This window comes from Pelophylax lessonae (genome assembly GCF_965119305.1).
Source record: "Pelophylax lessonae genome assembly, chromosome: 5".
Classification (NCBI taxonomy): domain Eukaryota; kingdom Metazoa; phylum Chordata; class Amphibia; order Anura; family Ranidae; genus Pelophylax; species Pelophylax lessonae.
In genome coordinates, this window is record NC_138772.1 from 271,170,017 (window position 1) to 271,186,080 (window position 16,064).

Genomic DNA, 16,064 nt, shown 5'->3' on the forward strand with positions numbered 1-16,064 from the left:
CTATCACTGCTCACTCTTCTTTTTTTATCCCCCTTTGTTTCCCTTCCACCAGTTCTCCTAGTTTATTCTCCTCTACTTCCACCTGTTCCCTCTCTCCTTCTCTCTCCGATCATTCTCTATCAATCCATGCTTTCTTTCCCTTTGTGATCATTATCAACTATTTGGACCCATTTGTGCTTTCCTTTCTTCTGTAATTATTCTCTATTTACACCTAAACTCACTCTCTTCCCTTTGATCAGTCTCCTCTACGTCATTCCATGTGTGCTTCCTTTCCCTCTATAATCATTCTACCTCACTTCCACTCATAATTACTCATCTATCCCTCTCTGCTGATCATTCTCTTCCACTTGTACTTTCCTCTGTAATTATTCTCCTTCACTTCCACCTATGCTCACTCCCCTGCTCTCTTTAAACATTCTCGTCAACTTTAGGTTCATGCCTACTTTCCTTCCCTCTATTATCATTCTCCTTCACTACCACCCATGCTTAATCTCCTTCCCTCTGCCATCCTTCTCCTTTTCTGTACTCATTGTTCCTCTACTTTAATCATTGTGTTGTTTTCTATGCTCTATGATCCATCAACTCAACTTCCTTCCAAGCTCACTCTCCATTCCTCTGTGCTCAATATTCTCTGCCTTGATCCAGGTGTGCTTCCCTTCCCTCTATAATCATTCTCCTTTGTGATCATTTTTTCTCTACTTTGATCCATGAGTGTTTTTCTTCTCTCTATCATCATACTCCTTTGCTTCCATCCTGCAAGGAACAATTACACAAAACAAACTACATTTCTAAGGCCCCTTTCACACATACGGTCCGTTCAGTTCATCAGTTCAGTCACGTTTTTTGTCTTCAGTCAACGTCTGTTTTCATCTCAGTTCATATCCGTTTTTCATCCTTTTTTTCGTCAGTTGTCATCCTTTTTTTATACGTTTTTCATCAGTTGTCATCCGTTTTTCATCAGTTGTTATCTGTTTTTCATCCGTTTTTCGTCAGTTGTTATCTTTTTTTCATCCGTTTTTCATCCTTTTTCATCCGTTGTCATCCATCTTCATCAATTGTTATCCGTTTCCATCCGATCTTCATCTGTTGTCATCCGTTTTTCGTCCAATCTGTTTTTTTGACGGATGAAAAATAGGGCATTCATCCGTTCAAAAAAAACGGACATTGACGGAAGCGGATGAAAACGGATGTTAACGGATGATCATCCGTTGTCATCCATCATCCATTTTTACATAGAGATACATTGATGTCCGTTTTTCATCTGTCAACGGATGGATGGAAAACGGACAAACGGACAGCATGTGTGAAAGGGGCCTTATATCAAAATGTACACAATGCCAAGTCCATTTATAAATGAATAAATGATTGGCACTCTTAGTAAAGATTACCCTTCCATTTCAAACTGAAACCATTTTTGAACTGAACTGAAACCATTATCCCTTGCAGTATGGCTTTTACTAGGAATCCGCACTAAGCTACATTAGAAAATGTAGACACCTCCTGCAATAGGATTTTCACTTTTGTTTTCTAAGACTTGACACATAAAGAGGAATGCAGAAAATGCTTATATTGTTATTATGCTGAGAAAGTTTAGGTAGTGACAATCAAAGACTCTCCTATTCAGAAATCAGTGAGAGAAATGATCTAGTTCTATAAACCTACATTTCTTCAGAACTCAGGATAATTACAACCTACGTTATAGTTTGCTAAAATCATTTCAATGTAAAAAGGTCACCTGAGGGAGGTTAAAAAAACAAAACTAATGTAACATATTAAAGCTCATGTGCGTTAAAGTAATTGTAAAGGCTCTTTTTTTTTGGGGGCGGGGGGGTTAAAAATAACAAACATGTTATACTTACCTGCCCTGTGTAATGATTTTGCACTGAGTATCCTTGATCCTCCTCTTTTTGGGTCCCTCGTCGCTGCTCCTGGCCCCTCCCTCCTGTTGAGTGTCCCCACAAGAAAGAGCTTGCTATGGGGGCACCCGAACCGAGATGCAGCTCCATGTATCTATTCCAGCACAGAGCCACAGCCCGCCCCGCCCCCTTTCTCTCTTGATTGGCTCACTGAATTTAATTGACAGCAGTGGGAGCCAATTGCGCCATGCTGCCATCTCAGCCAATCAGGAGGGAGAGTCTTGGGCAGCCAAGACACTCCTACAACATCGCTGGATAGAGATGGGGCTCAGGTACGTATTAAGGGGGCCTGAGGGGGGCTGCAGCACACAGAGGGCTTTTTATCTTAATGCATTAGGATAAAAAAAACATAGGACTTTACAACCACTTTATATTCACATCGCATTTTAGACACATTAGAATGTCTTTAATATGATTTTTCTATCCATTTTACAAGAAGGTAGGTAAGTAGGAAGGAACATCCTGTATATTAATGCAGCTGCATGCATTAACTATTTGTATAAAACACTGTGCTTTGTTTGTACATACACAGGTACAGGTTTAAATCTGGGGAAGGATTAGCTGCAGGTAAGTGTACCCAAATTGCAGGGTGCAGGATTTTTATAGTGAAGGGAATCAGAATACCTTGTTCTGTACAACTAAAAACAACAATACTTGTCCCCGCATATTCTCTGGCCAGCTGGATTAGTCTTAGGATTCTCTCTTGCTGGCAACCTACATTCTTCAGCAATGTATCCCATATGAACATACACCCCCATAGAAAATGACACATATAAACAGTAAACCCATTTGTCAGATTTGTAAGACTAAAAACTCACACATAGTGTATTGCACCCCTACTTGGTCTATTTGGACCATTGAATACCCGGGATATAAGCAAATTTGCCTGTACACAACATGTCAAGCCGTTACCTCTGCTTTAACACACTATTTCTCATAAAACAGTGTGTTAAAGCAGAAAACATATAAATAAAACTTAAGCTGGTCTCCACTGTTTCAGATTTCTTCTACTTTAAAAAGCAGTTTCTCCAAATACTGGAAGTAGATCCTTAAGGATTATAAGACAACATATTGCAGCCTGTAGTATGGAGAATTTGTTTGCTGGATACGTTGCCAAAGCACTGTCATTAAAACTCTTGTTTGCCCTGCGATTATTTTATATTTTTTTAAAGAACCAATCAGGGGCTGCTGTAATTGAGGCACACAGCAGTGCTCACATGAATGAAGTATCATAGTATACTACCTTAAAGTGTGGCGCCATCACCCTGATGTCCTGAGTCAAGATCTTAAAGCTACAGTTTAGGTATGTATATTTTTACATCTTGGACCAATGTAAGTATGCATTTGTCAAAGCTAGATGATCCCTGTGGAAGCTGGAAATCATTGTAGCAGGCAATGCTATTACAGTGATTCCCACTAGCTTCTCCTGTGCCAAGAAAAATACCCTGGTGTTCACTAAGCAGCAGGGCAGGTCACTCTCATTGAATGCAAAGTGTTCTCTAAATTCAGCATTCACTTGCACTTGGATATGAGACTATACATCTTATATTTTTTTGGCTGTTGCACATGTGCTACCTACTTTTTAGATTTTTTTTTTTTTCATGAATTGGGACTTATTATTCATATATAGGATTTGAATATTGGTTTTTCAACACACTCATTTTATTATGTAGATGTATTTTTTATGAAATGTAAATATGCATTTATTTCACATTTTTGCACTTTATGAATTGAGATTTTTATCATTCATTTACAGTATATTACAGTTTTATGCAGATTAAGTATGGTATAATTTCTATTGTGTTGTATTATTTAGCGCCACACTATTTAATTTATTTATGCACTAATTCGGTATCACAGATACAATCTTCCCCAACTCAGAATTATTTTTGTTTTTATCTGCAAAAATATGCATACCTAAACTAAGCTTTAGGACATGGCACTTTTATGCATGAGGCTAAAAATTGTTAATTGGTTACATTTTCAATTTCAAGATCTGAATACCTCTGCTATTAGAAGGTTAGAAAGCTTTTCTGTTTAGACCAGAGATTTGTTTTTATATTTTTGTGTTGATTACAGGTATGCCCTGTGCACATCTGTTAATACTGAAGTTCCTGGTTCCAACCGTTTCAACTTCATCAACAGGTTAATACAATTTTTACCCATTCCATTTTTATTACATACATCATTTTAGGCCCAGTAATATCTCTGTTAAATGAACAGAAATAATGGCTGGTGGGAGGGCGGGCAAAGTGCTGTACATCACTTGCCGCAAACATCACAAAGCCCTGCCTCAGTACAACTGTCAATTGTAAGCTAATGTAAGGCTGGAGTTCAGTTTTATACATAGTAAGGTAGAATAGAGTTCTACACACCTGAGACCCCCTTCTGTAAGCAGTGTCCATCTGTGTTTTAAAAATGTTGCATTTTATGTGTTCAGGTAAAGATGAAGGAGGAGATATTGGAGAGTGGAGCGGCTTTTCATACGTTTTCTGGTCTTCACTCTGTAGTTTTTAAAGAAATAAAATGTACATGTTACTTAAACATCTGAGTAGAAAAACACAGGTGTAGCCAATGCAATAGTATAAAAATGTATTTTCCTGACTGCTCTTGGATTAATTTAGTTAGAGAATTATTACTCCTGAACGCCAGGCACCCTCTTGCAATCCCCCATACAGCAGCAAGCTAGGCGTGTGAAGGCCAGTATTAGGGATCAATTGGTCTTGCTGTATAAACATGGGCTAATATGTAGCACAGACAGGCATAACTAAAGCCCCGTACACACGTACCGATGGTCGGCATACAAATGTTCGTCTTTTCTCCCCGGGATGTCGGTGTCTGTTGAAAAGTGCAAAGACAGCACAAGGACAGCACAAGAATTTTGTCTGCAGACTTCAGCTGACTGCAGAAGTGATGTCATGTAATGGTTAACTTTCCCTGTGTTTTTAATTTTCTGAGCATGCCCAGTCTTGCAAATCTGCGGTCTGTCGGCCGAATTCTGTACTGACAGGCGAACAATCGTCCGTTCTGGTGTCCGCAGACAAAAATTTTCATGTTTGCAAGAAAGACTTTTGTCCGCGGATTGTGCGCAGACATCTGTCGGAGGCACCATACTAACACGCGTACAATCGGCAGATCTTTCGTCCGCCGACGTTTGTATGCCGACGAACGGTACGTGTGTACGGGCCTTTAGAATGCTCTTTGCCTGCTATAAACTCATAATCCACAACCACATTTAGGTCCCCAGAAAACAGTCAGCAAATAATATGGCATCTTGGAATAACTTTTAGTTAGTGACATATCACAAGTATGTACAACCAAATAATATTACACACATGTAGGGGCATAATTATAAAGCAGTAAATATGAATTTTACAACCATTCACTGGTGGTGATTCATTCACTGTTAATACAAACTATATGCACCAGGAAGAATCACCAGCAGTAAACGTTTGTTGATGGTAAGAATTTGCTTCCTTTTAAATATGATCCTTAAAATTACTTGACAAACCCCTTATTTTTGTTAGCAATTACAATATACAGTGCATTTGTTATCAATATAAATATGATCCTTAAAATTACTGGACAAACCCCTTATTTTTGTTAGCAATCACAATATACAGTGCATTTGTTATTAATAATCTATACTCATTACCCCATAATGACAAAGTGAAAACAGAACTTTTTAAAAGTCTGTAAATTTAGTAAAAAAAAGAAAAAAATGAAATACCACATGTACTTAAGTATTCATACCCTTTCTTTATTCAGTACCTTGTTTAAGCACCTTTGGCAGCAATTACATCCTCAAGTCTTTTGGGGTATCGATATATATTCAGTATCATGTAAGTTGGTGAGATATCTTGCTTACTGATAAGAAAATCCATTTTCTGTGGCTGGCTTTTAGATATTTATTTCAATACAATGCAAAAGTTATTTTGGAATTGACATCCCATAAACATCTTCCTTATCCTAATTTATTTATTTTTTTCTTATCCCAATGCCATTAGTTATTGTTTCTAATATAGTTTTGACACAAATTGTATAATTTTTGTTTACATTGCTGTTTTGGTTCCATGCTGGAAATTGTAATCCCACCAATATTGGGACATGTGTTGGTACTGTATGTTTAATTTTAATCTGTCCCTGGCTTTAAGCTGAGCCCTGTAGTCCTATGGCTTTTAGAACCACTCCCTCTATGTGAATATAAATAAGGTTACACTAGATGTCCCCATTAGCTTGAGAAAGGAGCTCGCATGCCCGACAGAACCATTGTGCATGCTCAGAAATGCATTGCTTGTTCCGGTGAGGTCATCACGCCAGAGCTGTGATTCAGGTGCGTTCCAGCCCTCTCTTTGAATGGTGGATGGTTTACCAGTTGGCTTCCTCCCCTCTGACAGCTGGATACAGGGATCTCCTGTGGTGTTCCTCCCCCTAGAGACAAGTGTTTTTTTGTATTATGATGAGCCTTTTGTTCTCTCCTACCTTGTGAGTGGCCATTTGTGAGTTTTAATAAAATTTCTGGTTAAGTCTACACTTAGAGGCGCTTTCCTTTCTCTTCTTAGATTGTTGTAACACATTTGCTGTCTAGAACCTTTTGGGGTGCAGCTCACCATGGCTCAAGGAAATGAAACAAGCATCAGGGCAGGCCTAAGAGCTTCCCTAATGTCCCAGGAGACATTGCTTGCACCTATACTGCTGAAGTCATTTAAAGCTGATTGGACAATAAGCTTCCACTGCGCTCAGTATTGAGAGCTTTTCTTTTTTGTTTGATTGTTGTCGAGTTTGGAGTGCCAGCTGCTTACAGGATTAAGGTATAGTATAGAGTACAAAAGCTTGCAATGTACGGTAAGTCAATGTATGGCAGCATGCGCACTATGAGGAGAGGATGGAGAGCTGCTTCTGGGTAAGCGTGTGAGGCTTCTTCAAGCATCTTAAATGCATTGCCTAGCAACTGGCCACAGCGTCAGGTTACCCAGGAGCACCTCTCCTCCCTCCTATCCTCACAGCATACCCGCTGCAACTCATGGCCATGCATTGTGGACTTCCACTGTTCCGCCTTCCTCCGCTGACAGTTTTCCCCCTCACACTCAAGCAGAAACAGTAACCATCTAACTTTACCATCCCTGCCACAAATTAAAAATTTTTACTGGATTTTTTCTCACAGTTCTGTTTGTAAATGACTTCTCCTTATAAAAAACAATCTATCATTTGGTACTAAAAGAAAATATTGACCCCAGGCTTTCCATAATCATTGCACTTATTACAGCTGTCTATAGCCACATCCGGCCAAATTTATAAGCCACATAAAAGTTTTTATTTATTTTACAGATTTAGGGTGCAACATGCAACATGTTCTAGCTCCCTTTTCTCCACTATTACAGCTGGTAGAGAATCCTCTCCCCAAACACCACTATCCCATTTGAAATTGGTCCCGGCACAGCAGCATCATTCATTCACAGGAATCTCTGAACCAAGAAAATACAAGTCCCATCTGCTACTGCAGCAAATTGTAGTTCTCAATGGAGCATGCTGATCAGTATGCTCATTGTCCATTCACACTCTCTCCAGTTTTCAGACTGACACCTCATACAGAAGTGTGGTCAGAAAGCTGGCGGGAGAGTGTGTAGGAGCCAGGCATTGCACCCGCGATCCACTGATTGTGGGTGCAATGATTTGCAAGCTCCTGATGAAAAAAATGACAAATGCACATTTTTCCTGCAAAAAAATGTGTATCTATTCTTTTTTTCTAAAAGGGGAATTTACCCTTAACCACTTCCCGACCACCCGCCACAGTTTTACTGCATCAGGGTGGCTCTCCTGCGCAAACCGATGTGGACCTACGTTGGTCGCACGCAGGAAGCTAGGAGGCTAGTGGGCGCCGCCGGTGGCGCGCTCCCCCCATTCGGCAGCGGGGAAGCCGATGCACGGGTCAGGCGGCCTTGATTGCAGTCTGACACCCGCAATCGCTCCCAGCTGAGAGAGAAGGACAGTCGGCTGTTGTAAACACAAACGTTCTTCTCCCTGAAATGATCACAGAGCTCATGTGATCCTTCTATATAGGATCACATGTCTCTATGGTCATTTCACAAGCCAAGCCCCCCCCCCCACACAGTTAGAATCACTCCCCTAGACTCACATTTAACCCATTGAGCACCCATAGGCTTAACCCCTTCCCTGCCAATGTCATTATTACAGTAACAATGCATATTTTTAGCACCGATTACTGTAGTAATGTCACTGGTACCCCCAAAATTGTCAAAAATGTCAGTTAGGGGTTCGATCTGTCCACCGCAATGTCGCACTCCCACAAAAAAAATCGCAGATCGCCGCCATTACTAGTAAAAATAAAAACAATAAAAATGACATAAATCTTTCCCGTAGTTTAGTAGACGCAATAACTTTTGCGCAAACCAATCAAAATACTCTTATTGTGATTTTTTTTACCAAAAATATGTAGCAGAAAACAAATTGGCCTAAAATGTTAAAAAAAACATTGATTTTTTAAAATTTTTTTTGAGAATGTCATATATGTGAATGTGAAAAATATATATTTTTTTTTTTTCAAAATTGTCGCTATTTTTTTACAACGCAAAAAAAAAAAAAATTGCGTAGGTGACTGCAGCCAGTGCATCATGGCCTGTGGTTCCTGACATTTGTCCAGAGGAAGGACTACCCTGGTCAGAATTAAAATCCGACCTAGGTAATTCAATTCCCTGGACAGGGATAGGGGGGACCTTAGGTTGTTTGGACATCACCCGAACCCTTGCAGGAATTAAATCTGAACAAGGAGATACACAACCTAAAAAAACTGAAATGGACAAAATAAACATGTTGCGGACCTCCTTGACATTCATGAAAGAGGTCCACAGGGCTGGAAACCAGTGAAAATGTCCCCCCACCCCAGTAATGGGTGAGGACAGACCTTCATGCTGAGGGGGTATTGTCTGCAGGTCTGGAAAAGCTAGCTCTAGGTTTACCAAACCAAGGATGCTTGCAACCTCCCAGGGAAGATTTGAAAGATTTATTTCCCTAATTCTCTGTCCCAGAAGCACAAAATAGTTTTCTATTGGTTGAGAAAGAGGGCCCCCGTCTGCAACGGGGCTCCTTCCCTTTCCTGGATGGTGGCAGGAAGGTACTTTTCCCCTTCATGATACCCTTAATTATGTCATCCAGGGTAGCCCCAAACAGGCGATGGCCTTAAAAGGGCAGATCAATGAGAGCTTTCTTAGAGGCTTGGTCTGCAGACCAATTCTTAAGCCACAGAAAGCCACCTAATCCCCACCTCTGAAGCAGAAAGTTTGGATAGCACAGGAGCTGTATCCAAAGCTGCATCACAGATAAACTGCAGCCCATGGACCAACTGGTCCGCTAAATCAACATAATCAGCAGGGACCTGCTCACCCCCCAGACCCTGGCGCAAAAACTTTGCCCACTCAGGTAGGGTCTCAGACACCAGGGCTGAGGCAAAGTCTGGCGGCAATGTCAAACCAGCCATAGTAAACATGCTGCTTGCCACAGCCTCCATTTCCCTGTCAGCTGGGTCTTTAAAGGACGGGGATTTCTCTACTGGGATCATTGTTGCTTTATTCAACCTGGACACAGGAAGGTCCACCACTGGTGGACTAGTCCACTTTTTTATAAAGGGTAATGTAGAGCAAAACATTTGGGGACCACAAAGGGTAATTTTGGTTGTTCCCATTCCTTACAGGTAAGCTGGGGTTCCGAGGGACCTGCTACCTCCATGAGGGGAACAGTGGAGGGGGGGGGGTGACCCTGAGGCTCCATAAGGAAAGGAAGACCTTGCAGTACAAAAATTATCTTTTGGCACCACTAAAGGATCCGCCCAAGGCTCGGGGTACCTATCAGCAGAGAGAGAGAGATAACACGGACCCCCAAGCACTCACCTTACCGACCAGAGGAATGCTGAGAATTTGGACCCAGCAACACCCTGGATGCCATCCCTTCATATATGTCCCGGGCACAGGAAGAAGAAACTGAGGAGGAAGAGGAGGAGCTTCGGCATCGCCACAAGGCTTCGGTCGTCTCCAGCCTCTCCGGGACTAAGGAAAAATGGCCCCCATGACATCATTGTGCTACACAAACATGGCTGCCAGCTAGAGACCAACCAGACTAAGGGGATATGGCTGCCATGACGTCATTTGACTCCTCCAACCTGGTTGCCAGCAGCTACAGATGCTGAAGCATGCTGCCAGGATGTTTCCTGTGCCCTCTGCAATGCAGCACCCTCTGCAGGGGGATCCCCCTGAAGGTACTGTACTCAACAGATAGGACACACGTTAGGGGAGACTCCGCTGTGCACTCTGCACCAGTCTCTGCACTGGGACCCCCCTGCACTACACCCACACTGAAACCAGTTTAGGGCATGCACCTAGGGGTCTCCTACACTGGGATCCCTCCAGACTACCAGGGCAGGACACACACTATCCCAGGACCCTTCCATGGTGCGGGCAACGCACCAGAAATAATCTTGTCCCCAAGTAGGGGAGCTGTCGGCCAAGGGACCGCTGTGACTCAGACTCACACCTGGCCGTATGCGACCCTGTGAGACATTTAACTCTTGGGCCAATCTCTGTCCGTCGTGACTGACCTAGCACATATCTGTGATCTGCATGCGCTCGATGGCTGGGAGGACAACTGGATCTAGATTCCCCCCCCCCCCCGTAGCCTAGCCCGGCAGTTGATTGTAGATCTCCCAAAAACAAAAAAGATGGAAGGAAGGAGAAAAAATTGCTAGGACCAGTGACTCCAGCCAAGAGCATAGGTCCTTACTCCTGACCAGATTAAAACTGATTACCTAGAGCAGAGAGGAGGGTTATATACCAAGCTTAGCCCATGGGTGTTGCCAGGTTTTTTTTTGTTCTGCCTAGTCCTACTCCTGGAGGAGGCAATATGACCCAGTAGTTATGATCTATGGAGCGCTGTGTCCATCAATGAGCAAAAGAGAAATTGCACTGACTTCCATGCAAAGTATGTAAGCACTTGTATTGGGTGGTGGTTTAACAGGGAGAGACCAAGATTATTTTAAATAATAAGTCACAAGATAGTGCATTATATCAGAGAGACAATAGCCATGCATATTTTTGATTGACAGAGTAGTGGATAATGCTGCAAACTAGTAGGCAAAATTTACCCTCCAGCAAACACTATATATTTTATAGCTGACATTCATCTGTGGAAACAAAGCAACTTTGATGAACAATGCAGGATTGACACTGCTAAAAAAAATACAAATTTTACAGCTGAGGCCCAGCTGTATAAAAATTACATGTTGCACATTTAATGGCAGCCCAGTAGTGGTAGCAGGTGACACATTTCAGTGGCAGGCCAATAGCAGTGTGTGTTGACCTAGGACTGGTTCATTTTTATACTGTAAAAGTTTTCTGGTCAGTTGTGTTAAGGGACAGATGCATTTGACTCTCAAAAAACAAAACTGCCCACTTCACAGAATTCCCTCTCCAACAGCAATAAGCTACAGAGCAAACCAGCAGCTCCTTCACATGCTGAGCAAGCTCCTACCAGTTGTCCAGCCTTGACACTCAAAAGTCAATGGGGGTCCTTAGTTTGAAGGTTGTCCACATTTGCTCTGGACCCCATGTAATCATATGGTTTAGGCACGGTTTGTGACTGCTGCTAGCAGTCAAGCCTGTTGACTGTGGACTAAAAAATTACTTAAGCCATTATTACCGCTGCTACTCCTTTCAGCAACCTGACGATCAGAGGTACAGTGGCCATGAAAAAGGGTCCTGCTTGCTCTTGAAAAGCTGGCAAGAGGTTATTCGGCAGCACCTCTTCCAGGTGGATTATTTTTCATCCCCCTAGCTTGGCAAATATCATCTGACATTTTCCCATTGTATTGGGAATCCAAAAGAGTGGAAAACCGGTAATAATTCCTTTCCTTCATGGCCTGAAGCCTGTGGTCCTTGCATTTGAGTATAAATGAAATTCACCATAAATTGCCTGCAGCAAAGGACCTTGAGTCTTCAGTGTTATTGAGGTCAACAATGTCCATAACTATCTCACTCCACCCATTTACAACTCATTTGACCTGTTTCATTGCCCTGCATTGGACCTCTGTTTTACTGTTTTAATCTGCCCCAGCTTGCTGCTGACTCTCCTCCGAACCTTCCTTTGATCACTGGACCTATTTCCTTGTGCTGCCCTGTGAACAACTGGGCATTTTTCTCCCCCAATGTACCTGGATTTCTCAGTCATGCTGCTCAGGTACACTTCCCTTCAACACATGCAACTAAAACAGAACTATTTTATGGCTAAAGGTGCATATGATCTCTGCCGAAATATAGGGATTTTACGACCTAAGAGATACATTCATCGTGGTACTGGATGCCATCTCCTCCTTTCAAGTACCTGTGCTATCTCAATCCCTGCTTATCAACATAAGGCTGCAAGGCCACCCCGCACTGGCGCAGACCTCAAAAGCCTACTTTCACTGACACGCCCTGACTCCACTTTGATTCCCATAGATCCTCCAAGAAAGGCCAGATCAGCGCTCTTGAACACTCCCTCTGCTAATAACATGGCACTACTCATTTTGGACTTTATTGTAGGTAATAAGCTGGACTTTCTGTGCTTAACCTGGCACAAACAAAATTATGGCATTCTTTTAAACCAATTGACCCCTCCGAGGTATGGATTGTTTGACTTCCCAAGTTTTTTGGGCAAAGGTGGAGGTATAATTGTTATTTGCCGCTTGCTGTACACTTTATCCCTTGTTACTGTACCCTTTTTCTCTTTCTTGGAATGCCTTGCTCTCAAGGTCTGTGTTCCCATGTTATCGCTACTGTTTATCGACCACCCAAGTCTTGTAGAGATTTCTTAGATGACTGCTGATTTGCTTTTATTTTTTTGCCTTAGTTTTAAAAGAATTGTTATACTTGGGGAATTTATTATACACACTGACTCAGAGTCTTCCAGTTTGGCTAAATATTTCTTAGCTCTACGGGATATGTTTTGACCTAACTCAATTTGCCTGCACCCCCACGCATATCAAAAGACACACCCTAGACCTTATCATTATTAACAGCTCTTTTATCTCTGACTGCTCTCCCCTTGACTTAGGACTGTCTGACCATATAGCTATTCTTTTCAATATAGAATTAGACATTTCTAACACCTCCATCTGTAAATTTTTGCAACTGGGCTTCTTTTAATCAGCCCAAATAATGTTACTTCTTCCCTATCCTGCAGCTCCTCTTCTGATACCCTTGTTGATACAATAGATGCCCTTAATCAGTCGTTTTCATCTTCCCTTGATACCTTTGCCCCATTAAAAACTCAATTGAGACTGCTCGATCAAACTTTTACTCCCATGCTATTAAAAAATCTTAGCAACCCTAGACAACTCTTCTGCACCATTGACAGTTTAACAAAACCTCACAGTCCCTCCACATTTCCAGCCTCAACACAGCTCTGTAACACATTCCTAGATGTTTTCTCCTTAAAAATTGACAAAATAGGTCATCAAATTCTTACCACACCACATGTTGCATTCACATCACTTCTTGACCCACCTAGTTTTACTGGTCCTTCTCTCTCCCACATCTCTCTGCATCCCTGATTAAATTGGTCTCTAATATGAAATCTTCCACCTGCATACTTGATCCTATTCCCACCCATTTATTTAAATCCATTTATTTAAATCCTTGTTTTAGTTCTCTATGCCCCATTATTCTCAATATCATAAATGACTCCCTTAGCACTGGTTTTGTACCAAAACTGCCGCCATCCCCCCAGTACCAAAAAAAAAAACCAACATGGCTCTGGACAATTAAAACAACTAACATCCAATATCTAACTTACCCTACCTTGCCAAGATCCTTGAGCGGGTTGTGATCTCTCAGTTACATAATCACTTGACTTTAAATAACCTATTTGAAACCCTCCAATCTGGTTTTCGGCAACTGCACAGCACAGAAACCGCCTTGGTCAAAGTCATTAATGACCTGCTAGTTTCTGATTCCAGCTCACTATTCTAATTCTACTGGGTCTTAGTTCTGCCATTGATACTGTAGACTACAATCTTTTACTCTCTTGCCTTGAAACCATATTTGGAGTCTCAGAATGGGCTCTGAAATGGATTAATTAATATCTCACTGATCGCTGTCACTTTGTTTCTCTTGGTGGATTCTAGTCTAAAGTTGGCCCAGTCAAGTACAGTGTTCCTCAGGGCTCAATCTTGCGTCCCTTACTTTTTAGCATCTATATGTTTACACTTTGCCAACTGCTTAGATCAGATGGGCTCAATTATTATTTCTATGCTGATGATACTCAGATCCTATCCTATATAGAAGGATCACAGGCACTCTGTGATCATTCCAGAGAGAAGAACAGTCAGCTGTGTTTACAACAGCTGACCGTTCTTCTCTCTCAGCAGGGAGCGATCGCGGGTGCCTGGCAGCAATCGGAGCCACCAGCCCTGTGCATCGGAGTCCAGGCGCACAACCGACGTAGAGCTACCTCAGTTCACGTAGGAGGGGCTGCCTGCCGCAGTAAATCTGCGGCAGGCGGTTGTTAAGAAGTTAAAGCAACAGTGTTGTATCGCAAAAAATGGCCTGTTCATTAAGTGGGTAAATCCTACTGGAGCTGATGTTGTTAATCAACTTTAACCACTTCAAGACCGTGCCTATTTTTGACACTTTTTGTTTACAAGTTAAAATCAGTATTTTTTGCTAGAAAACTACTTAGAACCCCCAAACATTATATATTTCAAACTCAATTTTTTTGGAAATATTGCGAAAAATCACATTTGTCTCCTGGTTTTTCTGTCTTGAGGCAGAAGACCCGAGCTTCCACCCGTGAGTCTGGAGATGGCCGTCTCCAATTTTTGGCCAAATAAGGCTTCCCGGTCAAAGGGAAGCGTGCAGCAATTTTTTTTTTTGACGAAGGGTCTGCCGCCCAGGGTTTTAGCCACAGGGCTCTCTTGGCTGTCACCGAGCTGAGCATCGCTCTGGCGGACCACCTAATGATGTCTATGGCCGCTTCTCCCGTGAAGTCCGCGGCGAGTTTTATTTCATCCAGAGCTTTAATAATCTGGTCTTTCGGCAGTTGGCTATTAATGGCGCATTCCAAATTCTGCGTCCAAACTCCTATGGGGATTGCCACAGATGTTAATGCCACTGCTGGTTTACAGGCGCTACCTGCTGCAAGGTAGGCTTTTTTTAAGTCAGTGTCGATACGCCTGTCTAGAACATCCCTGAAGCAGGAGGAATCCTCCATTGGGAGGGATACATTTTTGGCCAGTCTGGTGACTGCCGCATCCACCACAGGCGGATTGGACAATGACTAGGGATGATCGAACTTTTGAAAAGTTCGGTTCGACCACAACACCCGAATTTTCCAAAAGTTCGGTTCGGATTTCAGAACCCCATTGAAATCAATGGGACCCGAACTTCGGTAATCAAAAAACACCATTTTTAAGCCCTAAAACCCAATAAATGCCCCTAAAAAGTGCCTAGGGTTCTGGGTCATGCCCCATTAACTATTAATCACACAAAAAAAAGTTCTTAAAAATTGTCATTTTTGATAAAAAAAGCCAATTATTGAAAAAAATAAAAAAAAAAAAAGAGATTTTTTTGATTTGGGTGACTCCAAAGAACCCAAAAAAATGCCTGCTATTAAAGCGGTAAGGTGCTGTGCAAAGCGAGAAACCATATTGGTGTGATCTGAAAGTTTTCTAATACAAACAATCTTTTTTTTATTATGGTTCTGGACATGCTACAGAGCTGAAACTTCACATGTACACCTTTTAGACCCCCCAGATCTGAAATCCAAAGATCTGAAATCTCTTTTTTTTTTTTTTTTTTTTAATTTTTTCAATAATTGGCTTTTTTATCAAAAATGACAATTTTAAGAACTTTTTTTGTGTGATTTGGTGTCTGGGGGGTCTAAAAGGTGTACCTGTAAAGTTTCAGCTCTGTAGCATGTCCAGAACCAGAAAAAAAGATCATATAGGTGTTAAAGTTAAAGGAGGGTCCCGACCCACATCCCTGTTCTACTGAAAAATTATCTTTTTTTTTTTGTCATGGTTCTGGACATGCTACAGAGCTGAAACTTCACATGCACACCTTTTAGACCCCCCAGATCTGAAATCCAAAGTAAAAATCAAAACAT

The 16,064-nt window shown here is 41.8% G+C and overlaps 1 protein-coding gene across 2 annotated transcripts in view; it reads right to left on the reverse strand.

Moving 5' to 3' along the window:
- EPB41L4B (erythrocyte membrane protein band 4.1 like 4B) overlaps nucleotides 1-16,064 on the reverse strand; it is an 839,761-nt gene that overhangs the window by 157,782 nt on the left and 665,915 nt on the right. For both annotated transcript variants that reach the window (XM_082258285.1, XM_082258286.1), the window contains exon 18: nucleotides 4,292-4,420. In XM_082258285.1, the coding sequence (XP_082114411.1) occupies nucleotides 4,292-4,420 (129 nt within the window). The remainder of the gene's footprint in view (nucleotides 1-4,291; nucleotides 4,421-16,064) is intronic.